This window comes from Triturus cristatus, chromosome 4_1, assembly GCF_964204655.1.
Source record: "Triturus cristatus chromosome 4_1, aTriCri1.1, whole genome shotgun sequence".
In the NCBI taxonomy this organism is placed as follows: Eukaryota; Metazoa; Chordata; class Amphibia; order Caudata; family Salamandridae; genus Triturus; species Triturus cristatus.
Window position 1 is genome coordinate 1,216,763,067 of NC_140585.1, and position 27,544 is coordinate 1,216,790,610.

The 27,544-nt window shown below is 46.4% G+C and overlaps 1 protein-coding gene across 9 annotated transcripts in view; it reads left to right on the plus strand.

The window, feature by feature from the left end:
• B4GALNT1 (beta-1,4-N-acetyl-galactosaminyltransferase 1) overlaps positions 1-27,544 on the plus strand; it is a 693,972-nt gene that overhangs the window by 643,069 nt on the left and 23,359 nt on the right. For all 9 annotated transcript variants that reach the window (XM_085654571.1, XM_085654578.1, XM_085654574.1 and 6 more), the window contains one exon: positions 5,445-5,682. In XM_085654571.1, coding sequence (XP_085510697.1) covers positions 5,445-5,682 — 238 coding nt within the window. The remainder of the gene's footprint in view (positions 1-5,444; positions 5,683-27,544) is intronic.

Genomic DNA, 27,544 nt, shown 5'->3' on the forward strand with positions numbered 1-27,544 from the left:
GGCCCGCAGTGCAACGCCACACATTCAAATGATCCAGAGGCAAAGCTCCCGGCAGTTCGTGAGCACATGTAACAGGCCGTGGCCATAGGCCAGGAGCATTCGGAATAAACAGTTTCATTTTTTATTAAATATAAAACACACTCAAGGCAATGAGAGTCTGAAATAGCAGCGTGCCCTTCCCAGGACGGGGAACAACGTACAGTGTCCAAAGCAGGTCTTGTCTGGAAGCGGTAGAGGGGGGCAACGGGAGAGCAAAGCATGGAAGACACCTCACACCATCCCGCGGAATGCGGGGCAAGGGGGACAAAGCAATATCGATCTCTAATGGCAGAGGCGGGGTGCAGATACGTCCTCGATATAAATTCCATGGACCCCATACCTTAGCCCATTTCCCTGGCTTGCCTCTCTCCACATACACCGTCTTTTCCCTAAACATACACCAGTCCATATTCTCCTTCCATACCTCGATCGTGGGCGGCCTCGGGGAGCCCCACAGCTGTGCAATGTTACGCTTAGCCACCATGTACCCCAAGGTCACCCACTGCGTCTGAGCCGCATTACAATCATTCGGTTCCCAGACATTCAACAAGCACCTCCTAGCCTCTGGCAACAGAGCAACGTGCGTGACCTCCTCCATTACGGTGTGGATACCGTTCCAAAATCGCACAATCTCCGAACATTCCCATAATATATGGAGAAAGGTACCCGACAGGCCACATCCACGCTTACACTGTCCATCCATCGAGTAACCCATACGCAGCAAGCCGGGCCCCGTGACATACACGTACACCACATTGTTAGTTTCTCTTGGTCAATTAGATCCCCGGATGTAGTAGTAATGCATAAGAATAAAAATCATTAAATCATTTTATTTTCGGTATCGTAGTGACCTGCTGATCACTGGTCTAGTGTTTGCTTTGACAGTCACTCTTGAAGGGCTGGCTTACACCCCACCCCACACTCATCCAACACAGGTGTCATAGGACATGTGACCCTGACAATAAAAGGGTCCGGGCACCAGTGCCCTAGGCCAGTTCCACTAAGCATAATCCAGTGTCCGTGTTATCTTTATTACTGTATGGGGGCCTAGGGCCCCACTACATTACACTGGCGACAAACAGGTTGGATCCGCGGGTGCTGCCACCTCGTGCATTGGAAAAAGAGCAAAGCAGTGCCTGTGTCGAGGGCTCACCTGCCAACATGACGCAGAACAGGGGCGAAGCAGATGGTGCTCGCCTGCACAGGACACTGCCACAGTCTACTGCCGTGAACCGGCGCCTGCACCAAGAGTCATGCCCCCGGACTCGAAAAGGGACTTGCAGAAGAAATATGTGGTCTGTGGCAACCCCAGAAAAGCTGATGCAGAGCAGGCAAAGCACCAGCCTGCCCGACTGGCTTTCGGTGGGCCCTTGTGGGAGAGGAGGTGCAGCAAGCGGTGATGTTCCCCCCATGCAAGAAGGGGTGGAGTGCCAGGTTCAATATACAAACCCTGAACATGATCTTGACCGGGAACCTGAAGTGCCAGCTGTGGAGGAGGACAGTCGGAGTGAGGAGGGGTGGCTTCCGAAGAAGAGGGAGTGGTGTCTATCAGCAGAATTGGGTTGGAGGGCCTGAAGGAATTAGACTGCTCCCGGCACGAAGAGGGAACATCTGTCGGCACCCCTGACCGATGTCTGGGCCCGTAGAGTACCAACACCAAGCACTAAAATGTCCCTAACAGCAGCAGCCCGTATGGTGAGAGAGGCTGCTGCAAAGGAGTGAGAACAATGGAGGTGCGCAAGCGCAGCTGTTGGCGGCACAGCAAGTGGGCGGCGAGCAGTGCAGATAAGAATATGCAAATAAGGGTAGGTGTGGACGGAGCACTGGCGTGGCCGTCCACATGTCGGTGAGCTCCGTGCAAGAGAACCGAGCTGTGGGCCGACGGAGGACGTCCCGTGATGTGAGCCTGAAGCCGCAGCTGGTTTTTCCCTGCAGGTACGAGACCCCTGCGCGGCTTGAGAAGGAGAGACTGCCATAGCCGAAGGGACAGTGGCGGCGCCAGAGAGAGGCTGGTTTCTGTGGGGCAAAGAGGAAATAAATGCTGCAATAGCCCCTGTATTGGAGATAGCAACGCGGCCTACCTGAATGACTGGTAGACCTGGCAAAGAGAGCCTGTCCTGCTGCACGAGCATGTGTAGCCGTCAGCGCCTGCAGATGAGAGCGTTGGACCCAAGATGGAAAGGACAATTGCCGTGGAGGGTGAAGAATGGCTGAGGCGCCACCTGGCAGCAGTGGGGAGACACCGCACTCAGCATTGTTAAAGTGGCAGTAATGAGGAGGAAGATAAATAGGACCTAGCTGTGGAGTGCCGTAAATGGTGTTTGCAGTGCCACCTAATGGCCATAGGTGGTTACCGCAAGGAATCAAAGAGAAAATCCCGTGAGGGAAATCATGCAGCGCGAAGGAGAGGTGGCCCTGAAAAAACAAAATGATGGTCAGCACCAAGAGGGTGTGAGTTGGGAAAAAGAATGAACAGAGGATGCAACATGCCCCTAGTGGACTGCCAAGTGTTGGGAACAGGACCAACTGGAAGTGACGGCCAAGACAAGAACCAGCTGAGAGGGCCTATTGACCCATGGGGGCTGCAGAGTGATAATGAGGACGGACGGTATTGCCCAGTAGTGGGCGGACCCGAAAGTAGCTCGAGCCTGTCCACGCCAAGATAGCTGCCATGAGGTAAAGGGAAACTATGTGAGTGCACAGAAAAGACCAGTGAGTTGGTAATGCCATGTGCATGTGCAAGAGAGGTCACTGGCTGGCAGAGACAGTGTCAGAGAAGCTGGTTGTCCGGGCTGGAGCCCAGGAGTGAGTGCCCGGCTTGGAAGAGGGCCCATGTTGTCACACAGAGTGACAGATCTGGTGAAGTCGCCAAGTGGAGGCTGCAGAGAGAGCCACATCGGCGTGATATTGAGGCGCCAGTAATGCATCCTCAAGAGAAGAGACCTGCAAGAGGGCAAAGAGGAGACCTAGGGGAGGTCAGAGAAGATGACCTGTGAGAGGTCAGAAAGAGATGCCCTGCCAGAGGTCAGAGAAGAGATGAACTGCCGGAGGCCAGAGAAGAGATGACCTGCCAGAGGTCAAAGAAAATGACCTGCCAGAGGTCTGACAAGATTGCCCTGAAGTCAAAGTATGAAGGACTTCCAGAGGTTGTGAATGGAAGAAGGTTGCAACGACAGGTCTGGTCACCGGACGAAGAGAATGCGTTGTCCTGGGGGTAGGACATGGCCATGGAGACCCGTGTGAAGTGCACGTCACACGGAGAGGCCTGGTCAGAGAAGACGAGTAAGACAAGATGGGACCAGACTGTGTCACAAAGTGAAAGAACAAGGAAAAGGAAATCGGTGGCCACCGCAGACGAAGTTCAAAGAAGAAGAGAAGAGGAGTGTGTGATCAAACACCTGGCACACCGCAAGATACAGAAGGCGTCTGAGTGCAAGTTCATTATGAGTGAAGCACAGTACCTAGGTAACATTGGTGGCACCATGAGAGACTAGCTGTCCAGAAGTCTTTGGTAACACCAAGCAAACCTGGTGACTGCAGATGTGAGGAACCTGGACCATTTGTGACATCCACCTTTGGGGTCGCACAGGAGACTAGATTGTGAGACTGCTCGGATGTCCTGAGTGACCTCAGACGTGGGGTCTAGAAGAGGATCTGACCACTCCACACCAGACCGTGGCGATCTAGGGGCAAAGGCCTCAGGGACGGCTGGTGAGAGAAGGTTCCACCACAAGAAATGAGTTTCTAGAAAGCTCCCCAGCAGGTCCCAGGAAGACGAAGATCTTGTGTAGTAGGCTGGGTCTTCTAAAGGCCATCCCATAAATTCCAGTGCACCAGAGTCTAGGTGGCAGGAGTAATGCTATCCTGAAACAACTACCCTTGAGGTGGAGTGAGGGACTTGAAGGTGGGACTCATAACGCTTCCTCCACGCACCTAGAGGGTGGCATTGGAGTGACATGGCGAAGTACACCCAGACTAGTGGAAGCCTGGTGAAGAGGGCTTCCAGGAGAGCCCGTGACAAGGGAACACCCAGGAAAGGTGCATCCTGGTGAGAGAAGGATGTCTGTAACTATTCCATCACTCAGCAGCTGGAAGCACTGTTGCCTCGGCAATGATTTAACAACAACGACGATGTCATCCATCATCGGAGGCTTGATGTTCGTGGAGCCAGGACGTATTTTGTGAAAATTTGACATCTGCCAGATTTAAGATCACTCCACCTGCACCGTCACAGAGAACTGTATATAGAGAGACTTTGGGTGTCAACTTCCACGCCTTGAGCCCAGGGAGAGCCGGATCCGCATTTCACCCTTGAATTGTGCCAAGTAGAATTGGTGATCCTGGCTGCAGTTGTACCATTGTCTTGTTTTACAGGCAGCTGAATAGACTCAGTGGAAGTTTTCTGTTATTGTTTTATTCTTTCCCACAGGTCGGACTTGTTCCAGTTTGAATAAAGTTTGGGAGGGATGTAGTGACCTGCTGGTCACTGGTCTAGTGTGCTGTGCCAGCCAGTCCCCGTGGGCTGGCTTACACCCCACCCCACACCCATCTAACACAGGCATCACAGGACATGTGACCCTGGCAATAAAAGGGGCCGGGCACACGTGCCCTAGGCCAGTTCCACTTAACATAATCCAGTGTCTGTTTGATCTTTATTACAGTATGGTGGCCTAGGGCTCCACTACATTACAGGTATGATAAAATTATGAAGCAAATTATAGCCTCTTCTTTTTCTAAACTACCTTAAAACTGAGGCACCGATCATCATTTTCCCGTACTCAAATCTAGTAACCCCCGTTCATGGTAGGCAAAGCAGATTCTAACCATAAGGGCTGCAGACAGTTCAAAATGCATCCAGTGGACGAGCACAGGGGTGTGCGATAGTGGTGCGATAATGGCGTGCATTTCTCCATAACGCTTTAAAGCTCTTTTTTGAAACTACACAATGTTCAAAGTTTGCTAAATGTTTCTAAAAACGAACAGCAGAGGATTTTTCTTTGAAAGTATTAGTTGTAGAAAAATGCAAAGAAAAACACAGCAAGGGGTGATTAGCTTATTGATCTGTATTTCAACCTAGATCTAACCATGAAGAATTTCATCCGCTCATTTTTCCATGATAGACAATTGGTAATACATTCCCTTATGTGTCACTTGTTATATGACTTTAGGAATGTCCTTAATGTTAGTATTCCTTTTGAACGAAATTATTTCCTGATCTTTATTCCTTTGTTTTTTTCTTTTCCTTGATTGATAAGAGCAAAAAGATACTTGCAATTAATAAAAAATCACCGTCTCAAAGCTTGTGTCATTTTGTGAGCGAGCGTGTGACACTTTGAAATTGCAGTGCCTTTGAGGGCTCACTTACATTCTTTTTCTCAACTGGCTCTCCCTCCTCTGTGCTGCAGGTTGGCGGTGCTGTACGAGAGATCACAGGCTACTCCACAACATTTCGTCAACAAATCAGCATCCAGTCCGGCGGCGAGCACGGGGACTGCCTGCGCACGCGCCGTGGTTTCCACCACAAGATTGAGGGATTTCCGCACTGCGTGGTCACTGATGGTGTGGTGAACTTTTTCCTTGCCCGGACTGAGAAAATGCTGCAGGTTGGATTTGATCCTCGTCTAAGTCGTGTGGCGCACTTAGGTAAGCACCATCCAGGTAGTCCATCCTGTCTTATGTACATTTATTTAGTTTTGCTTGTATAGAATTTTTTATTTGAACTTGTTGATTTGTGAATAAAAATATATAGTTCATACTTACTATAAAAGCGATTGCACCTTGGCTCCCCACATTGATGGCCATGGACTTTGTGGTTTACTTAGAGCCACTGGTGTATCTGGTGGAGGGGCTGGAGTCTGCTGGCGTCAGTATGTGGATAATACGCCGTGAGAAGTACCGACAGGTGCCATCATCTGTTAAAAGTAGTTCAGTTGTTTAGGAGATTTCTTCAGAGCATAACAGTGCAAGTGGATAGCCATTGTTTAAAGCTTCGCCATTTTTCTGCTTAGCTCCCTTGATTCTACTTAGAGCTGCACATCTCTCTGAAAGCTCACATTAATCAGGTGTTAAAGGTGATTACCTGCCACCCCTTCCCACCCTTCACCAAACCTACACATTTTTTACATGTATAAGCGAACCTTTTACCTTGACTCCACACAGACAAGCCATTCTTGTTAGTGTGCTTCAAATTAATCTCTTGTCTCTAGAGGCGGTCCTTGCATGCCAGGATAGTTGTTGGTGCCATGAAATTTGGTCATATAACTTTGGTAATGAAGCATCTGCATCCAGGGGCCTAACATAGGCGCATGAGGCTCCAGTGGTGCAGTGGGGTTCAATCTTTAAAGAAGCACGTGGCAGTCCCTTTACATCTATGAGGCGGCCAATTGAAATAACATTTTAGGGGCCTCTCATCAAACTTTGAAAAAGTCATTATAATTTTACATTGTGCTAGTATAGTCATTTGCTTTCTCCTGCAGATAAAGTTGCCTGATTGAAAATGAGGCCATGCAAACTTAATATTTCTGACGACATAGGCAGAAAGGCAAGCAAGACTAACGTGGAATCAAAGCACCGAAATGTTATTATTATATACTCTTGCTGGCTTTTCCCCAGGAAATGCAATGATGACTGAGAAAGTGGTTTCAGTGGCATATCCAGACCTATTATCCTTTCGTGGGTCACTAAAACCTTGGATATGGAACAAGTTTTGATTGATATTAAATGAAATGTCCAGCCTTCAGTTTTCTATTTTAAAATGTTATTGTATATAACTTTTCCTAAAAGAAAATGTTGGTCTCTAAGGACCTCATTTACAAACTTTTTAAACCAATCTGTTTATTCAGCATGATCCAATGCAAAAGTACACGGCTGGGTGCCTACAACCAGTGGCTGGCAGCGGATGAGCAGGATTGCGGTTCTACACAGGTTTCGTGCCTACAACCCAGGGGCTGGCAGCGATAAGAGGATCATTATCAGATATAGGAAACTAAAAAACTCAAAGAAACAACAGAACCCCCCGTAAAGAAGAGAAAAAAAAGAAAAAGCAGACCCCCTTCCCCCTCCCATCCTTTCATGCACCTATTAAACCCTCCTCTAGGCTTTGTGTGTGTTGGGGTTCGATTTGGTCTTTAAATGTCCTACGGGCGATGACGCAGCTTCTGACTCAGCACACACCTCGGTTACCGGGAGGAGATACAAAATCTGTAGGTATTTGGGGCACTTGATCTCACATAAGTCTTTTGAGAGTATCTGGAGAAAGGGGGCCCAATGCTCAGCATACATCTTCAACTTATGCTCTACTGCCAAGGACATGTGCTCCATTGCTAATATCAACCATAGTCTGTGTAGCCATGCTGTGTGGTCTGGTATATTAGAAGAGCCCCAAAGGGCTAGAATAACCTGGTGTGCTGCTAGCAGTGCTAATGCAATCTCTCTCCCCCGTAGGGAGCCTAGGGGGAAGGTCAGGGGGTTCGGTAGCCCCAGAAGGGTATAAGCTGGGAAGTGGGGAAGCGAGGTGTTAAACGCTGCTTCTATATCATCCAAGACCTGTTCCCAAAAATGACCTAGTTTTGGGCAGTGCCAGAGTAAGTGTACCAAGGAGCCCTCCAGTCTGCATCCTCTCCAACATCGCTCCGAGCGGTTTTTATCCCTGAGGTGTATGCGGGCCGGTGTGTAATATGACATCACTTTGTATGCAGATTCCGATCCTGCAGTATTATATGTAGTGTGGTGTGCTCTATAATGTATGTCTGCCATTCTTTATCAGAAAGTACTCTACCAAGCTCCTCCCAACGCAGCTGTCAGTTCATGGGCCACTCTCTGCCCCGGTAGAGAGCATCACGTACAGCTCAGAGATAAGATGTTTATCGTTTTATTGCATACTAGCCACTTCTCGAAGACTGTGAGAGGTCTTGAGGCCTTCTCTTGGTATGCCGGTGAGGTGACCCAGTGTCGTACCTGCATGTAGTGGAAGGAGCCGGCCTTTGGTAGGGTGTACTCCTGACGTAGTTGTTCAAAGTGAATGGTCCCCCAGGATCGAATAGGGAGCCCACCCATTTGCAGTCCTGCTCTCTCCACCTTTGAAATACCACCAAGCGTTGGCCTGGTGGGAAGTCGAGGTTGTCAACTATCGGTGACATTGGGGTGGGGAATGTTGTGAAGCCGTTTGTCCCAGCTACCGTTTCCCATGCTTTCATTGTGGGCAAGGTCACCGTAGAGGAATATAGTCCCCATGCTCTATGTTTGTGAGGGAGCCAAGCTTCACGCCAGATGTTTGCGCCCACCACTGTTTGGTCCATAAAGGACCAGTATTTCTCAGAAAATGGCTGGTTCCACTCGGCGAGATAGCACAAAGGTGTGCTGCCTGAAGATATCTATGTAGCAGAGGAAATCCCAGGCCTCCCTCCTGCTTGGACTGTGTCAGTTGTGCTAATGGAAGTCGTGGTTTCTCCCCCTCTCCCCCCCAAATTAATTTATTTATCGCCAATTGCAACGCACAGATTGCTGTCAGGGGTGGTGTCAGTGGCAGGGTTTGAAAAATGTAGAGAGTGCGGGGGAGAACCGTCATTTTACTTGCAGCGATGTGCCCAAATCACGCCAGTTTGAAGCGGGACCAACCATCTAGGGCCTTTGTCATCTGTTCCATGTGTATCGTATAGTTACGCGCCAGTGTTTTGGGAATAGTAGGGGCCAAAGTTATGCCCAGATAGTGTATGGAATTGTCTGCCCATGTGTCGATATTAAGTAAAGAGATAGGCCGGTAATCTCCACATTCACTCTGCATTTTATCTGGCTTGAGGATTACTGATATTGAGGCTTCTAACATGGTGTCGGTTAGCGTACCTGTTTCCAGGAATGAGTTGAACAGTCATGTCAATAGCAGGGCTAGTTCTTGGCAAAAGATTTTATAGAAGTTCGTCGGGAATCCGTCTGGGCCCGGGGCCTTCTGCACTTTGAGGCGCACTATAGCGGAAATGACCTCCTCTAATTGTTTTGGGTGGTCAAGCTGGTCTGTGATCGATTCCAGAAGGCGGGTCTCTGGGCACTCCTGGAGATATGTATGGGTCTGTTGATTATAAGGGTCTGGGTCAGAATATAGAGTTTGATAGATTTATGGAGGTGATGGCATTTGCTATCGCTTTAGGCCAGAGTCTCTGCGCTAGCAGTCTACCACACTTGTCACTGCTCACATAAAATTTGTGCTGTAGCCTGAGCAGGGCATATTCAGCCCTATCCAGATCCAGGCTTTTTAACAGGAGTCAGTTCTTCTCCAGCTGCCTTCCATTTCCATACTCGGACGCTTGTCCCGGCGTTCGCGGTTCTTAGCTGATAAGATCGCGATGAATACTCCTCTCACAACCGATTTTAGCGCCTCCCACACTGCAGCTGGGGAAGTTTCCCCGACATCGTTTATTCGGAGGTATTCAACTAATTTCACATGTACCTCCGGGAGAATCTATGGGGACTGTAGAAGGCTCTCCCTCAATCTCCATCGAGAGGGAGCCGCACAGTCAGAGATAGACTGAATCGTGGCAGTGATCATCGCGTGGTCCGATAGTGATCTCGGTTCGATGGTTGTGTCTTCCAGGTGGGGCAGTAGCGTGGAGGAGGCGAAGAAGTGATCTAGCCGTGCATACCTTTTATGGGCTGCTGAATCAAAGGAATAGTCCCGGGAGTCAGGGTGCTGGTGCCTCCATGCATCATGCAGGTCATTGTCTGCTAGCCAGCGCTTGGTTTCGGCCGAGAATGTTCCAGTCTGCCCATATCGGGTGCCTGACCTATCTAGGTTTGCGTTCATAACCAGGTAGAAGTCTCCTTCCACCAGAATAGCAGGGTCAGGAGAGCATATTGGCGAGGGCCTTAGTGATGAAGGGTTCTTGGTGTGTGTTTGGGGCGTGGATATTAAATAATGAGAAGTATGTGGTCCCCCATTGTATTCTGATCGCTAATATGCGTCCCTTCACCTCAAGTGAAGTTGTGACTACCTTGCCCTTGAATTTTGCCCCTTGAAGGATATTGACTCCGTTTTTTTGGGCAGGACCTGAGGACCAATATTGCCTTGGTAAGCGCTGGGAGCGCATGCGGCCTGTGTCCCTTGATATCAGGTGTGTTTCCTGGAGGAGGCAGATATCTCCCCCAGTGTTCTCGAGAAAGGAGAGGAGAGTTGCGCATGTCACCAGATTTTAAAGGCCTCTAACGTTGACGCGAATGATTTCCAGGTCTTTACCTATATTGCCTCAGGGTGGAGAGGGGAGCTATATTAATGTCTAGGCCAGGAGGGACTACAAGCGGGATGCAGGCTTGCTGCGGTATCAGCACAGCTTCGGTTCTGGTTATTCTTAGGGGTTGTTCCGGGAGTGTTAAATCGTGCCATTTAGCCATTGGTGCAGGAAAGGCCCACCCCCCCCAGAAAACCCACAATTAAACTACACTGAATGAAAAAACAAGTAAGAAATGACAACAGTTCGTCGAAGTGTAACATTCCGTCAGGGACGTAGGCCTGAGGTCTTCTAGGCTTCTGTAGGATGTTGTCTGTCTTGGCATCTTCCCCCATGATCTCCTTGTGGGTGTGAAAGGGGCAGAGAAGCCTCTCCTGCTCCGCCGTGAATGCGCTCCCCACGTGGAAGCCCAGTTACCATCAGGTGGAGACTACTAGCCTCGGCGACGCCACCAGGGAATGTATGACCGCTTCTCTTTCTTTCGCTATTGTGTCGCGGTCTGGCTTGAGGCTGGCAGCGGGCTTTCCCACCGTTTGCCATCTGGGGAGATGAAATCTAGAGCTGCTCAGGCGGTTGCTCCCATTGTCTTGGGTCTTAGGATCCGGCAGCCCCAGGAGTTTGTGTGCCTCTTTCAGCGAGCGGAGTTGTCTCGTTTGGCCGTCATATCGGAAAATAATCCAGAAAGGGTGCCCCCACTAATATGTAATCCCTTTTCCTCTAAGGTGGTTCGTAACTGTTTGAAATTCCCTCCTCTTGTAGAGAGTCGTCACGGACAGGTCTTGGAAGAGGGCTGGTGTGTTCCCCCGGTGCTTCTCTTGCGCGGCGGAGTGTTTCTTTAGTTTGGAAGTTGTGGACGCACACCAAGATATCTGCCGGGGGGCCCTACTGCCCCTTGGTTTTCCTGCGTGATGCACCTGGTCCATTTTGGGATCGGGGTGGGCCTTGTTGCCCAGGAGCTGCCTGAAGAGAGCTACAGTGTAGGCCCGGATGTCCTCTCCCTCCGCGTTTGTTGGTACACCTCGAATGCGAATGATGTTTGGCGGGATGGTACTCTCCAAGAAGTCCCAATAGTGGCCCCGAGTATAGGCTACTTCATCAGCAGGTCTTTTACCGATCGCTCCCTTTTGGCTCGGGCTGCTGCCATTTTGCCGTGAGTGACTGGGCAGGACTTCAAGTTTCGGCTCTGGCACAGAGGGCGGCGTAGTTGTGTCTCCGCTGTTGGGTGGGACCAGGCTAGTTTCTATGTAAGTCTGTCCCAGGATATGTGTGGGCACTTCTCGCTAGAGTCAATGCTCGATATTGTGCTGGACCATTGACCACTCCAAGGGGGCCTGCACTGGGCAGTGTGGGCCCCAGCACATCCCACCAAGACACCGAGCACCCTTTTGGCTTTGACTGTGTAGTGGGTCTGAGATTCCCTTCAGTGGCGTATCAAGGTCAGGTGGTACCCGGTGCGGAAAATTTCTTGTCACCCCCTGCTTAACATACAAATACAAACAATTAGCATGCATCATAATGGTTACGTTACTTACCAAACTCAATATCATAGAGAAGAGGATGATCACAATGAATCAATGAACTAAAAAATGTAACAAAAATAAATTCAGCACAGCACTTATAAGTCTCCTCGACCTCCTTCAACTCCCTCCGCATCCTCCGAAAGACCTTCAAGTGGATTCCCATGAATGCACAAAGACGCTCACCCACGCACTGGTAACTAGCAGACTAGACTACGGCAACACCCTCTACGCCGGAATCAACAAAACCCTGCTACACAAGCTCCAAACCATCCAGAACACCGCGGCCAGACTCATCCTCGGAACCCCACAACACGAGCACATGACCCCACACCTATGAGACCTCCACTGGCTCCCCATCGAGAAGAGAGTAACCTTCAAGCTACTCACCCACACCTACAAATCCCTCCACAACATCGGACCCAAATACCTCAACAAAAGAGTCTCCTTCGACGTACCCAAGAGGAACCTCAACCTCCGCTCCACCGACCTCGCCCTAGCAGAAACCCCGCGCATATGCAGAACCAAAACAGGTGGAAGAGCCTTCTCCTACGTCGCAGCAAAGACCTAGAAGGAGCTCCCAGTCAACATCAGACGCTCCCTAACACTGACCACTTTCAGAAAGAGTCTCAAGACCTGGCTCTTTAACTGACCCAGAGCTGCACCCCCCCCCCCCAGCGCCTTGAGACCCTCACGGGTGAGTGGGGCGCTTTACAAGCCCCTGATGGATGGATTGATTGATTGATTGAATGCACGACTAACTCAAAAGAATGACGTGGGGTGACTGACCGGCACGGCAGCAGATAGCATTGGTTGCGTGTTGAGTGATGATGAGTCACTGGCTGTTTACGTCTCGCTCGAGTACAAACTGCAGAGACAGACTTCAACGAAAAGAAACACCCCTTCCTTATCCATATGCTCTCCACTACACAGCGTAGAATTCAGCCGCGTTTCGTTGCGTTTGTTGACTGAACTAAAAAGTTTCAATACGTATTATGTTGACATGTTGAGGTTAATTAATTGTCAGACGAAGTTATTAAACTCGTTTTAAATAATTTATATATTTTTTTTAAGTGTCGTGAGCCCCAAATTCTTTTTATGTTTTAAAAACACATATTTTTGCCATTTTGTCACCCCCCTCAGTGACGACACCCGGGGCGGCCCGCACCCCTCTTCCTACGCCACTGATTCTCTTAGCGGGGTGTGTGACTGTAGAGGCCCCCCGGTTCTCTAACACTTGCTTCAATTGAGGCTGGTACCCATCCCCTCACTCATCTCGAAGGGGTAACGGCAGGGCCCACCTCAGGCAATTCTCTGGGCCCAGAGCAGCGCACCCGCTTCCCAAGCGAGTGCCCGCTCCAACCAACAGCCCACCGCAGGTCCCGGCCATCGGCCCTCCCACATTGAGTTGCTTCACCAGTATATGCCCCTCTGTCCCATGTTGGTCCCGGGGCAGGTTATTTGTGGGCCAGGAGTGCCCTTCAAGCTATGTCTGGGCAGCCCAAGACTCCAATACCTCACCTCTCAGGCGCTCGGGGCTCTCCTCACGTGCTGCAAATGGGCCTGTTCTAGGCCCCAGGCGGATTACTCCGTATTACTCTGCGCCCAACTGCATTGGATTTGAGGCCTGCACTGTGGTTCCTGAGCCCCTCTGTCGCTGTTGCCAGCCCCATGAACATCCAGCACCTACCGCGCGGGACCAGCACCCTCCGGTGCACTCCGATGTTGAAGGCGGATGGATGTCCGCAATTGCTTCCTCCGGGTATGATGCCGGCGTTCCTTCGCAGCTCGTGCACAGGCCTTAACTCCGCAGCTCCTCCGTGCATGCTGCCGGGCCACGGCGTCTGCCCCGAGCTCAGCCTCGATCTGCTCTCCTGCCCGCCCCCCCCGCCATGTCGGCGGGAGGGAGGTTCAGAGGTTTTCTCGTCAGGCGGAGGGTGTCACCTGGTGGCCCGTGGGACCCCGATGCTGGATCGTTTGCTGCAGCCTTCTGCTCGTCCAATCAGGCCCGCCTCCCCCGCCTCCTCCGGCTGTCTCTCGGAGGGGCTCCGTTCGGTGAGTCAGCAATGCTCGGCGGGTCCCCTCAGCGTCACACTGGGCTTAGGAACGGGTCCGCAAGAGTCTCCACCAGTAAAGTGCAGTGGGGAGGCAGCTTAATCTCAGGCTATTTTCGTCGGAGTCGGGGAGACACAGAAGCACGTCTCATCCGACTGCCATCTTGGTCACGCCCCCCCTCATTTACAAACGTTTGACGCACAGCAGAGTATCAGATCTTCCTGCTGTGCTACCGTGTGTCAAAAAAAAAGGGCAGGAATGCACCGTATGTACAAGATACGGCACATTCCTGTCAATCTCCCCTGCGCCAGCGCACAAACAGTAGCATGCATAGAAAGAGGAAAGCATGAGGAGAAATAAAAGTATTTCTCTTTGTTGTGCAACTCTTACGACTCCCCTGGGGTTGCGTAGGAATCTTATTTATTACCAGGTTTAAGATTCTTCATAAAACTGGGAATGCTTTAGATTTCATGAGTCTTGCGTGGAAACACCCACAGCAACACCCATGGAACACCCCTTTCACGCAGTGTTCTGAGTGAAAGGAGCACATATTTACAAAGCCATTAAAAGCCACGTAAAGTGGCTTTGCGTGGCCTTGTAAATATGCTGCGGCACATTGTGCCACCGGAGCGCTAAAAAAATGTGAGGCACCCGCAGCGCAAAAGTGCAGCTAGGGCCTCGTAAATGAGGCCCTCAGTGTTTATTTTAGATGTACGTACAGTGTGTACCTTATTTGGTGTTTTTTTTACTTAATAACTTGAGTTTCCAAAAATGGTGTAGAGAAGTCTCCTAGAGGTGACAGTACTAAAACAACGCACATTATTATACTCAGCAGGACCAATTAAGGAAGTGACTAGAATTTAGCCAAAGATTAGAGAGGATGGAGTATTCTTCACCTTCCTGTCGAATCCGATGCAGCACACCCTGCTCTCCCTCTATGAACCCATTACTTCAGGGGTTGTTAATTGTAGTAAATTAATATGATGTTACTTCTGACTCCACACTACAAATTGTTGAGATTTCAATCTATATAACCTGATTTTGTTATAAGACCCAGTTCTGTCAGTGTAGCTTGTCACCTGCTTTGTCCTGAAGAAGGTCTAACAGCGTACATACAATACCAGCTCAACACTAGACAAACTTGATCACCTAAAGTTACCCACATTTTCATCTGCACAGTGTACATTTTATATTACATAACTTTACACTTTGAGAAACAGGGGCTATTTTAGTTCATATACACCTGGCACATCTCGGGCATCCTATTTTTCACCTTGAATAGAAAAAATGCTAACACATTTTATTACGTGCTATGCCTTTCTCTGCTGCTGCATTTGGTACTGTAGTGTCATACCACACTTCATCCAGGCAAGGAGGAATAATGCAGAGATAGTAGTAATAGCTTCAATGTTTATTCCGAGTCACTGAGTACATCCAGAGATCAGCAGCTCATCCAGTACAACTGACACTCAGTTAGAATACACACTCATACCATAACATTCCTATTACAGATGTAGATTCTATTCCTACTCACGAGCCTGCTTAAAGCGATACACCATCGCTACACATCTCCCTTCTTAATTATACTTTGTTCACAAATATACTTTCACAGAAACTCCCACGCAACATTGTTACAAATAAAAGAACACATAATTTGCATAATACATTACTTAAAAACAACAAAACTATCAAGTTTCCGGGGAGCTGTAATACACCTACCAAACCTGCTTACCCTGCCCCCAGTAGTACATTCATTGATAGGCTCTTTACTCTGTGTGACCACTTCACCACTTTTACCCAGAACTTGACCATCCTTTAACACACTACCTTCAAGGGTTTTCCCACCAATGTCATCACCCTCATCAGAGACAACTTCAGCTGCTCCACTTTGCTCCGTCTGAAAACCCAAAGGTTCTGTGGACTGTGCACTCACGCCAAGATATATATCCCCTCGTCTTTCATTACATTCTCCCCCCGACGGGAAAACATCCATCCACCAATAGTCTTTTCTCCCCTCTGAAACACAATTTTTTGCTACACTTTGATCATTTGACAAAGCAATGCGGCTCATGTGATGGACACTGCCATCATCAAGCTGCACTGTGTTCCTCATGACCTTTACAATGGTTTTAGGTTCCGAAAATCTGGGTTGCAATTTGCTAGATTTTTTTGCAAATTTAACTCTTACCCATTGTCCAACACGGACACATGGTTCTTTTGTACCATGTTTTTTGTCAAAATACGTTTTATTCTTCTCTTGTGAAGCCTTCATAGCTTCTTTTACACGTTCAGCATCCCAGTCATACTTTCTACTTCTGCCAATCCACCCAGGATTAATTTTACAATGTGGGAATCTTCCCCGCATTATCCCAAACGGACTCTCCCCAATTGTGTCATGTAGTGTGATTCTATATGACCAAATCAACTTGTCTAATTCATCATCCCAATTCTTATTACCTTTCTTCGCCAGTTGCAAAACACCTTTCAAAACCCTGTTAACCCTTTCTACCACTGAATTACCTCTTGGGTGATATAATGCTGTAAACTTTTGCTGAATACCAGTGTTCTCCATCAATTTTCTCATCAAGTCAGACTTGAATTGAACGCCATTATCTGTAAGGATACGTGCAGGAAGACCTTCTCTAAGAAAGCACTTTTGTAAAAAACAAATAACTGTCTCTGTGTTCACCTTCGTCACCACTTCCACCTCAATCCACCTCGAAAACATGTCCACAAGCACCACCAGGTACTTGGTAACACCATCTTGCCATTCTACGGGACCCATAATGTCTAACGCGACTTCTTCCCAAGGCAACTCTGGACAAGACAATGAAGACATCGGGGGATTGAGTGTTCTCTGTGCTTTATCTGAAGACTCACAATTGATGCACTCCCTTACAAACCGTTCAATTTCCAAGTCAATTCTAGGCCACCAATATAATGCTTTAATGTTCCTCTTAGTACGAGAAACGCCTGGGTGTCCTTCGTGCCCAATCACAATAATTTTACTTCTCATACCATGCGGAGGTATAACTTCCTCCTCTACATACAAATTCCCCATCAAGGCTTAATTCATTGCGCACCTCCCAATAAGCTCTCAGTGCCAAATCCTGTTTGCACTCATTAGACCACCCTTGGATGACTCTATTTCTAACCGTTTCCAACGTTTTGTCCTTGTTACACTCCAAGTGCCAATCATCTTTACGCAACCCTGTTGTGTCGTCAAATACCCCAGCCACCGAGAATTCACACCAGGGATCTAGGTCAATCTCTTTCATAGGTAATGGGAGTCTACTCAAGAAATCCGCTATGATATTCTTAGCGCCAGGTACATACTTCACCTCGTATACGAAATCTTGGAGTCGCATAGACCTCCTTGCGATTCTCGCTGAGGCTCTAGACAAACCCTCTGTCGTCAATAGCTTCATCAATGGTTTATGGTCGGAGCGCAACAAAAATTTCTTACCCCATATGAACTTCCTAAAGTGCTCCATTGCCCAAACACAGGCTAAAGCTTCGCGTTCTATTACAGAATACTTCTCCTCCGTAGGGGAAAGCGAACGAGACGCAAATGCTATAATTACTTCTTTACCATCTTCCGATACTTGAGACAATACTCCCCCAAGACCAGTACCGCTAGCATCAGTAGTGACCACGGAGAACGCCTGTGGATCAAAACCCTGTAATGTGGGAGCATGAGCAATTGCTTCTCTAATGGTGACGAATGCGCTCTGACAAGCAGGCGTCCAATTAAACATAACCTTATTCTTTAACAAATTTTGCATCTCATACGTTTTTTTCGCAAAATTGTAAACAAATTTGGAATAAAATTCCGCCAAACCAAGAAAAGAACGAAGTTCGTCCTTTGATTTAGGTGGGGGTGCATTAAGAATGGCTTCCACCAAACTGCATTTGGGCTTTATACCTGAACAACTAATCTCATGGCCTAAATATGTAACTGACTTCTCAGCGAACTTACACTTGCTGCCTTCAGCCACCAAGCCATTTTCACGGAGAATGGACAATACCTCCCTTAAAATCATGTCGTGGTGTACTCTATCCTTCCCCATGATTAAGATGTCATCCTGGAAGACTGCCACTTCTTGTATGTGGTTAAAAAGGTTGGTCATGAGCCTCTGAAATACTGCAGCGGCTGATGCCAGTCCAAACGGCATGCGTTTAAATCTGTAACAACCAAAAGGGGTGCAGAAAGTGGTAAGGTGCCTGCTGCTCTTCTCCAAGACAACTTGATGATAAGCTGCTGACAGGTCCAAAGTGGAGAACCACTTTGCATTCCTAGTTACAGACAGCATTTCATCAATCCTTGGGAGAGGAAACTGGTCCACTAGTATGTTATCGTTGAGGTATCTCAAATCCACGCATAGACGGGCTTTACCGTTCGATTTGCGTGCTACGACTAATGGAGAAACCCACTCTGCAGCTTCTACCGTTTCGATGACATTGTTTTCTAACATTTTCTGTAACTCTCCTTTCACCTCATCTCTCACAATGAAAGGAATGTTCCTAGCCTTGTGAATTTTGGGAATAGCTCCTTCTTTTAAATGAATACGATGGGTAAATCCTTTTAACTTGCCCATGGTATTTGTGAATACTTCTGGAAACTCCTGTAAAACCCACTTCTTAGTGTCCTCCCCATCACACGAGACTAAAACTTGTTCCTTGCTATTCGGATTCAGGATGATATGTAACGACTTCTAATCTTTCCATCCCAACACTGGTGGGCCTTCTTTAGCTACATATAGTTTACCCACTGCTTCTCTCTCTTTGAACCTGAAGACTAACGTTCTAAAACCTAACATGTCTATTTTGTCCCCTGTGAAGCTCTCAGCAGAGACATCATTGGGTTCCAACCACTCCCCAATTTTACCAATAAACACGTTGTTCCATATCTCTTGTGAAATTATGGAGATCCCGAATCAGCAGCAAGTTGTACTACAATGCCCCCTAACGAAATCATACATAATGGTTTAGAAGATGAACTACCCGTTATATTCAGTACCACTTTCTTTCTTTGGATGCAATTCACTTGAATATCTGCATCATTGGCAGTTGATGAACTATCATCATCCTCTTCTTGAACACATTTCACCTTATTCTTAGAGTTCATTTTTTTTTTGCGTCTGCACACTCTAGAGCAATGACCAACTAGCCCGCACTCAGCTAACTTTGCCGGACACTTCTCATAGCCTGCAGAGTGTGAATAACTTCCACATCTATAACAAATCAAGACTTCCCGACCTTCTGTTATCAACATTATCCATTTTTTTTTTTGTAGTTAAGTCTGATTTGCCTTTATCGAACCGTGAGTTACCGTTATTTCTGTACACATTTTTCTTTTCACTCACTTTACCCACCACCTCACTAGTGGCAGCTTTATCATTCGAGAGCGTGGCTTTCGCACACCTCTCTGAAAGTTCACCTTTCTTAACAATAGCAATTATGTCTTTAAGACAACTCTCTCCTTCTATCCACAATTTATCTTGTAGTGACTTATTCTTAGTGTACATTACAACCTGGTCACAGATAAGCTCATCATGCAGTTGAGCAAACCTGCACTTACTCGCTAATTTCCTTAGCGGAAACATATTCCTCTATAGTTTCCAGTTTGTCTTGTTTCCTGTGGAAGAAAGCATGTCTAGTTACAGCAATGCATACAGAAGGAGAAAAGTAATCATCCAGATCTAATATGGCAGATTTAAAAACATCTGCATCCCCCTCTGATCTTTCAACCTTAACCATTTCATTAAAAATCCGTAAACCTTCGGGGCCTAATGAATACATCAACATCCTTTTCTTCCTTTCTGGAGAGAATGTTCCGCTAATGTCCTCTAAATTCGCAATATAGTTGATGAAGTACTCCTTCCAAACTAACCATGTTACTACTGGTTCGCCTGGAGTCGGTAAAAATTCTTTTGCCGAATTAATATGTGGTTTTGCGAACATTCCATCGCCAGAAGCAGCATTCCTTGTATCCGAAGATGATGTGTCGGTCGGCATTTTTGTTGAAAGGTAAGGCAATGAAAAGTCACAAACTGTAAATTAATGAAGTTCCAAATCCCGTAAGCTTGTGACTCTACACAACTTCCGGACTGTTCCTCTGGTATTTCCAGACGAAAAAAAAAACACCACATCAAGTTGTCACTGCTGTAATTCAGTAAATTACCACTTCAAGAAAGCTCCCTGGTGTACTCAGCGAAAAGAACACAAAGAAAAAATGAGCTGCTTAAATGTCAAACAACTAGGTTCACATCCCCTGTGTTCGCGAGGATCAACTCTTTACTATTTGCCTTAGTTTTAAATAAAATTTTGTCCCCTCTTGCTCACCTCAAAATGCTTGCGAGACAAACTCCTGGTTAAAATAAATCCTTAATCTGTACGCTTCACTGCGTTGTCTCGCTCCGTTCGCTAGACGTTGTTATGGCAACAGATTCGCTTGCCAACGGTGTCCTGTGAGTGTTTGACCACGTAACGTGGTGACGTGCGCTTTGCCAGTACCGCGTGATGATGCGGATGCAGATCAAGCGCGAGGCAAAGGACTCGTGGAGCTCACCATCGTTAGCAGCGACATTTGAACGTGAGTTGATTATTTGATTTATTGCTGTGTCCAATCTTGTGAAATCAGCTTGCCGCAGCATAAGAGGTCGTCAGGGGATCACATCCAGGCAACATAGAACTCCACGTTCCTCAAGTTAAAGTGCGAGAAAAGAACAAAAAAAAAAATGTTCGTTCAGCCTCCTCCGTTGATCACGATGCCCCAGTCGATTAACTCCAGGATACATCCGTTATCATCGCTTGCTTGATTCCTCCTTCTCAACACGAGGATGCGGTCGTTTAAACCATTTGTATGCTTCTTCTTTTTTTTTTCTCCTGCAGCTTAACATTTTTTAAAGACAGATACCAAAACGTCGCCAAAATTGTGTAGTGTCATACCACACTTCATCCAGGCAAGGAGGAATAATGCAGAGATAGTAGTAATAGCTTCAATGTTTATTCCGAGTCACTGAGTACATCCAGAGATCAGCAGCTCATCCAGTACAACTGACACTCAGTTAGAATACACACTCATACCATAACATTCCTATTACAGATGTAGATTCTATTCCTACTCACGAGCCTGCTTAAAGCGATACACCATCGCTACAGGTACCTTTACAAATAGTATAATACTCTAACCCAAAAATAAAAACTATTGTGTAAAAGAAAATAACAAACGGAAATTAATAATACAACTAGGACTTAAATCAGGGTAGAAATTACACTTAAAGCAGTGGCGTAACACAGGCCCCACAGCCCCGGCGGTGTGGGTGAGGGCCCAGGCTCTAGGAGGCCCCCTTAGCACAGTACTCTGGCCAGAGAGCTCACAACTGAGTCCGGAGGGGGCCCCTCCACTGACCTTGCAGGGGGGCTCCCTCAAATTATGTTACGCCAGTCACTTAAAATCTTGTTGATACCAAATATTATGTTCTTTACCCATGGAAATTTTGGGTTTCCTTTTCATAATAATACAAGGGAGGCTCTACCATCCTTTGTGTGCCAGCCGATGCCGGATGGACTTTTTTTTAAGCCCAGGACACCGCGATTTATCACAAAGGCACAGGGTCCCAGCCTTGGATACGCACCATAGGCCTTTCTAAATAAGTTTTTAAATGCACATTAAATATTTGCTCCCTGACTACTGAGACTGGCTCAGCCAATTAGAAAGTAGATACTATTATTGTTCTTTGTCTGCGAGCCAGGTTTAATGGCAGAGACAAGAAGAAAACAGGGGCACTGTGCTTCCTTATCTACCATTATAGAACAAAATTAGGATGACGTAATAGTAAACTTAGTGCACATATGTGCTTGAGAGTAACAGCTGTTAGATGCCCCTAATTTCATTCTGTCCAGCCCCATACATACAGAAAGGTGAGCAATTAACAGCAATTAACAAGCTGTGCTCATGGACTTCAATTCATCAAAATGCCATGGGTGGCAGAAGTGACAACACATGCTATGTGACCCCCCCCCTTATGTCACAGAAAGTGACATCACACAAACTTTGACCTGGTGACATCACAGGAAGTTACACTACCTGCCCTTTGACCCATCCCGATTATGTCCCAGGAAGTGATATCACAAGGAATTTGACTTGATGACATTACGGGAAGTGGCATCACGTGACCTTTGGACCCCATGAAAACAAAGGAAGTGACATTGCATGACCTTTGACTTGGTGCTATCACATGAAGTGAATCATCTAATGTTTGGTTATTTACCTCACACACAGAGGTTGGAAATTCTCTACAGATACAAAAGAAGCACCCTATTAACAGATATACTTCAAATCCTATTGAAAATGCAGCCAAATACATTGCTTCAGGTAGTATCTTCAGATATACAATAAAGATAATGTACCACTGATTAAGAACCTATCGAATAGAGTACAACAATGGAAACTGAGCCAGTCAAGTTGAAATTAGCCATTATCAATATCAAATTACCTATAAAATGAGAAGGTTGATGGGCCTATAATGTTCAAAACAAGTTCACTTTATCATTTGTTTTAGAAACTAAGAGTACCATGCAATTGGATCTCAGTCTTGGAACTTGGATAACAGTGCTATTTAGCAGGTCAAGTTCTCCCCGCAACCTTCCTTCCCATGACATGGTATACATACATCTAAACCTTTGGAGCCAGTTAACCTTTCCATGTTTACTATCATTAATTTATTCTACAGAAAACATGCACACCACTGGCACAGTACTTGTGTTGATCAATAAGATGCTTGTTCTGCATTAGCATACTTTATCAGCAACAAACATCTTATCTAACAGCCAGAAAGCCCAAAGGCATGAATGCTTGCTTTACAAATGCAAATGTTACAGTCTTCATTTTAAAATGACTCCTTTAATCACTGCTCCCAAAGTAAAACCTTCCACATTTTCAAAATCCATCATACACATACTGAGACAATGAATCATACGTGTGTAACTCAATGTATAAAAAAGTCACATAATGCAAAGGAGATTGCAAGGTGTAGGATTCACTTGTCATCTGTACTAATAGGCACTTTTTTAAGAGTGCTTGGTCTTGAGAAGCACAAACCCAGGATTTAGAACATAACAGTGGTTAGGGATGACTTTAATAATAATAATGTATTTCTACCCTAACACACCTTTCTTACCAGCATCAGGATAGAAAGACTGGGAAAAAACATAACTTTCTAACCTGTACCATGCAGCTCTTAGATGCCAGTTTATAGCTCACTGTGCTAGATTACGAATGTAACCTATGAACTGCAGTAACAACAGAATATCCGTGACAAAAGCAATAACCCACTGAGCTATCCACATAAAATATTGTTCTTTGATATGCATGGTACACGTTCTTTGCAGCAGGCATATTAACCCTCTGCACTACCTTAGATAAGTGAAACTGCCACTAGACAAAACTTCTATCTCTCTCCAGCAGGTACATTAATAAATCACCAGAGTAAACTTGACACTTTTATTGTTGCATGAAAACTGCTGAATATAAAGACTACTGCACTGCTACTGTGGAAATGTGCCCAAAAGTGGGCACACTGGTGCAGGGTCACCCTCTTTTCCACGGGTCCAGAGACCAACAAAACAGATATCGGCACTGGAGTTGGAATAAATAACAAGTTTATTAATCACTCATGAGTGGGACCATGCCCACACATGACTCTCAAGTGCTGCAGGAGGTAGTACACTGAATTCACAAACCATGTCCCTTTTATACCGGTTTTCTGCAATGTAAGCATGTGAACAGAAATGGGACAAACAAGTTTAGAAATAACTATCACCAAACAAGGGCAGATGAATAACCACTTTGTCAGCAAAGTGGGAGGGGGAGCAGAAATGCTTATGGCAGCAGTAAATGGTCGACAGTTAACATCTAAGACCAGGTGCACTGGCAGCTACAAACCCCCAGCACGTACATTGCTTTAGCTGAGTCAGGAAGTCAACTAAACTAGATAACACAAACAGAGTGAAAAGACGAGCAGCAGGGGATGGAAGACTTACGAAGGAAACGAAATGAACACCACAGCCAAAATGGCTGTCGCTTATGCTAAGTAAAATATTACACATTTCCACAGACGACCCTTTTAGCATAAGCTTAGACATTTTCTTATGCTTAAAAAAGGGGTACGATAAACATCATGTATATCAATTAACATCATATCGCTGACTTCTCGGTCTATTGCTAAATGGACATTTACATTTTGGACATTCGTTTTAGATGGTAAACAATTAGTACAAGTGGAAATACCGAGGGAACAAAGCATTGGCCCGCAATGGATACATAAACAACAAGAGAAGAGAATTGCAACAATTATGAATAAGGCCGATAATATTTTTAGACTCCATACAGAAAATATGTTCCAGAACCATCCAGCCCAAGTCCATGTTCCTGAGTCTTGATGTATCTCAGTAGCTATTTTGTGTAGTTTGGAGATGACCGCATATACAGAAGGTGAATTGTCGGTTGTGAAGACACAACAGCTGGATCCGATGATACAGCATGCTCCACCTCGATCAGCCAGAATAACATCTAGAACAAGTCTATTCTGCAAAGCAACCATGCATGCGGATCGATGCTTGTTCTTCTGTCAAGTTCCCTAAGGCCTCAGTTATCTGATTGATCACTGCTTCCATTTAATGGGTGAGGCGACGAACCAGCTTGCTGTTCTGTACTGGGCCAACAAAGAAGAAGAATCTGTAGTAATCACTCTGCAGACAGTTTACATGAAGCAGAGAGGTTTAATGTCTGTCTGTCTCCACAGCTCCCAGGAACCAACTGGTCAGCCTGGAGATTCAAAGTATAACACTCCATCACCATGGCACTGACATCACAGTGACCATGGAGAAACACATGCAAGTAATACAATTGTCAATATACATATAGGAGACTACTACAACATCTCCCTTCTCTCAAGAAATCATAAAACAAAAAGAAACATAAAAAACATGCACAAAATTATATCTAAACATGACCATAAACACATAAATAATACCTCCCAAATGTAGAACAATAAATGAAAACAGCAAACACAAAGGCATAACCCACAAAACCCCATAATTCAAAAATTACACAATTGAGTGGAACTCTTGTCCTATTTCTTTTCACCCACCAACTTAAAACTACAGATCTAGACGATTGGGTGGAACACTTGTCCTATTGCTTCTTCGTGGAGGGACATATTTCATAAGCAACGACTCCTCCCCCACTTGTGGTTGAGCTTGGCTCAAATCATCTGACCCTAAACCCAAACGTGTTACCACTTTCACTGGAACCTTATAGACTCTAGAAAGATTCCACCAATTTTTCCCATTCACTCTTATGGCAAAACGTGACACTGCATCTACTTTAACTGGTGAACCAAACTTAGATGAACCCTTGGGAATATGCAAAGGAGATTTAATCCTAACCCAATCCCCTATCTTAATCCTAGGTTTAGAGTAAACTTCAGCATCTCTTTCAGATTCAGCAACAGGACCACGTACACCTTCCTTGTTACCACCACTTCCACAATTCTTGGACAACACTTCCCACTTTTTCATCCAAGCTGGGCACATATAAAACGAAGCCTCCCTCCCTCGCAATAAAGCGAAGGGACTAGATCCAGTTGATGGGTTGGGAGTCGTTCGATGAGCCCTCTGGACCGCCTCCATGATGTCCACCTTACCCGAGACAGCCCACTGAATACATTCCACCAACACTCTGTTATTGCGTTCAATGAACCCATTGGCTTGAGGATGATATAACGCCACTCGTCGATGGGTAATACCTGACTGAGACAAAAAATCTGAGATATCATGCCACCCAAACCATCAAGGCTAGCATCCACCGATACTGTGCACTGCAACAACGGATAAAAAGGGGTAAGAATTTGACAAGTAGCCAATTCTTTTTTTACTTGCTCGAACTCAATCTGACACTCAGCACTCCAACAAAATACAGTCTTTTTCCTCAATAGCTCTCTCATGTTGGCCGTCTTCCCTGCAAAATTTGGAATAAACTTGCCATAAAACTCGCACATCCCCAAAAATGAGGATACCTGAGCTCTAGATCCAGGACAAGGTGCATTGGATATTGCATCAATCAAACCTTCTCTAGGTACTATACCCTCGCCTGAAATACGATGCCCCAAATATTCTACTGACTGCACTCCAAACGTACATTTGAGCTTATTCGCTACTATCCCTTTGATTTCTAACCGTTTTAGAACCCTACACACATTCTCATCATGTTCAATCTTGTCTTTGCCGGCCACCATCGTCCTGAAACACTACTGTGTTTGGGACCCCATCCAATACTCTTTCCATAACCCGTTGAAAAACGGCCGCCGCCGAAGCCAATCCAAAGGGCATCCTCCGGAACTGAAAAGTCCCAACTGGAGACACAAAAGCAGTTAGATGTTTGGAGTTCTGATCTAGTTCAATCTGGTGATAAGCTGAAGCTAAGTCTATCTTAGAAAACCATTTAGCTCCAGCGAACTTAGAAAGAATATCATCAATGCGTGGAAGAGGATGAGAATCCACCCAAATCTCTCTATTAAGGCTGCGCAAATCAATGCAGACCCTGAGACTGCCATTTTTCTTCCTGGCCACAACCAAGGGACTCAACCACAAGGACGACTCAATTGGTTTGATTACCCCATGTGAGAAGTTGGCCTGATGTATGATGTCACTAGTTCTAGTGTACACCTTATATCAGTCCAAATACCCTTATGGTGATTGGTTGTAAAGTCAACCTTATAGACCAGCTATCCTAGTGGTAGCATGGACAAGAGCAGTCTTAGGCTAAACTCTGAATGGCATGTGAAGCCAGCTGTGATACCATATATAATCCCTTGAATACCAAATGAAAGGACACCACAACAGATATATATATAAAATAAAGTGTATTTATTCTAGTCAAACCCTCAGCACTCTTTATGAGATTAGAGGTAAGTACAACACAGTCTTATTTAAGCATACATTAAGTCACACAGGTAAGTAATACAGTTAGGCCCTAGGGGCCACGCAAACCATATACTAAGTAAGTGGTATAAGGACTACTGTCACGGAAATAGAATAGGCCTAGGCCTAGGGAATCGCTGGGGCTACACTACACTAGCGTTAGTTAGGAAGTGGGAGGCCCACGGGATTCGTGTGCATAGTGGAAACACTCACGCGTAATGCGTAAAAGTCAATAGCAATAGTACAGTTTAGAAAACGGTAGATTTAGGACACTTCCGGAGTAGCTAGGAAGTTGAGACTGGAAAACTAGACACTAGGATAGTCACTATCCTGATGAGCACCGGAGTACCCAAGTTACCTAGCCCACAGGCTGCGGGTGCATAGGGGTGAAGATGCGTCGGTTTTCGTCGTCGACTCCTATGGATGCCTGAAGAAAGATGCTGACAGGCAGTCAGTGAAGAGTGTCCGGTGGATCCCAAGGCTGGGATCAAGAAGAGAGGAAACCTGCAAGCAGAAGGGACAGAGTCAAGGTCACTAGCCAGTGACCACGTGGAACCAGGAAGGAACCAGGCGATGTCGTGAAGATTGCAGGTGAAGGTGAAGCTTGTCGCTGCAGGCAGGAGGACCAGGAAGCGTCGAGGACGACCAGGACCAGGAGGCGAGCTGTCCCACGAAGGCTCTTGCTGTCGGCGGCGTCGAAGTTGGACTAGGACTCACCAAGCCTTGGCA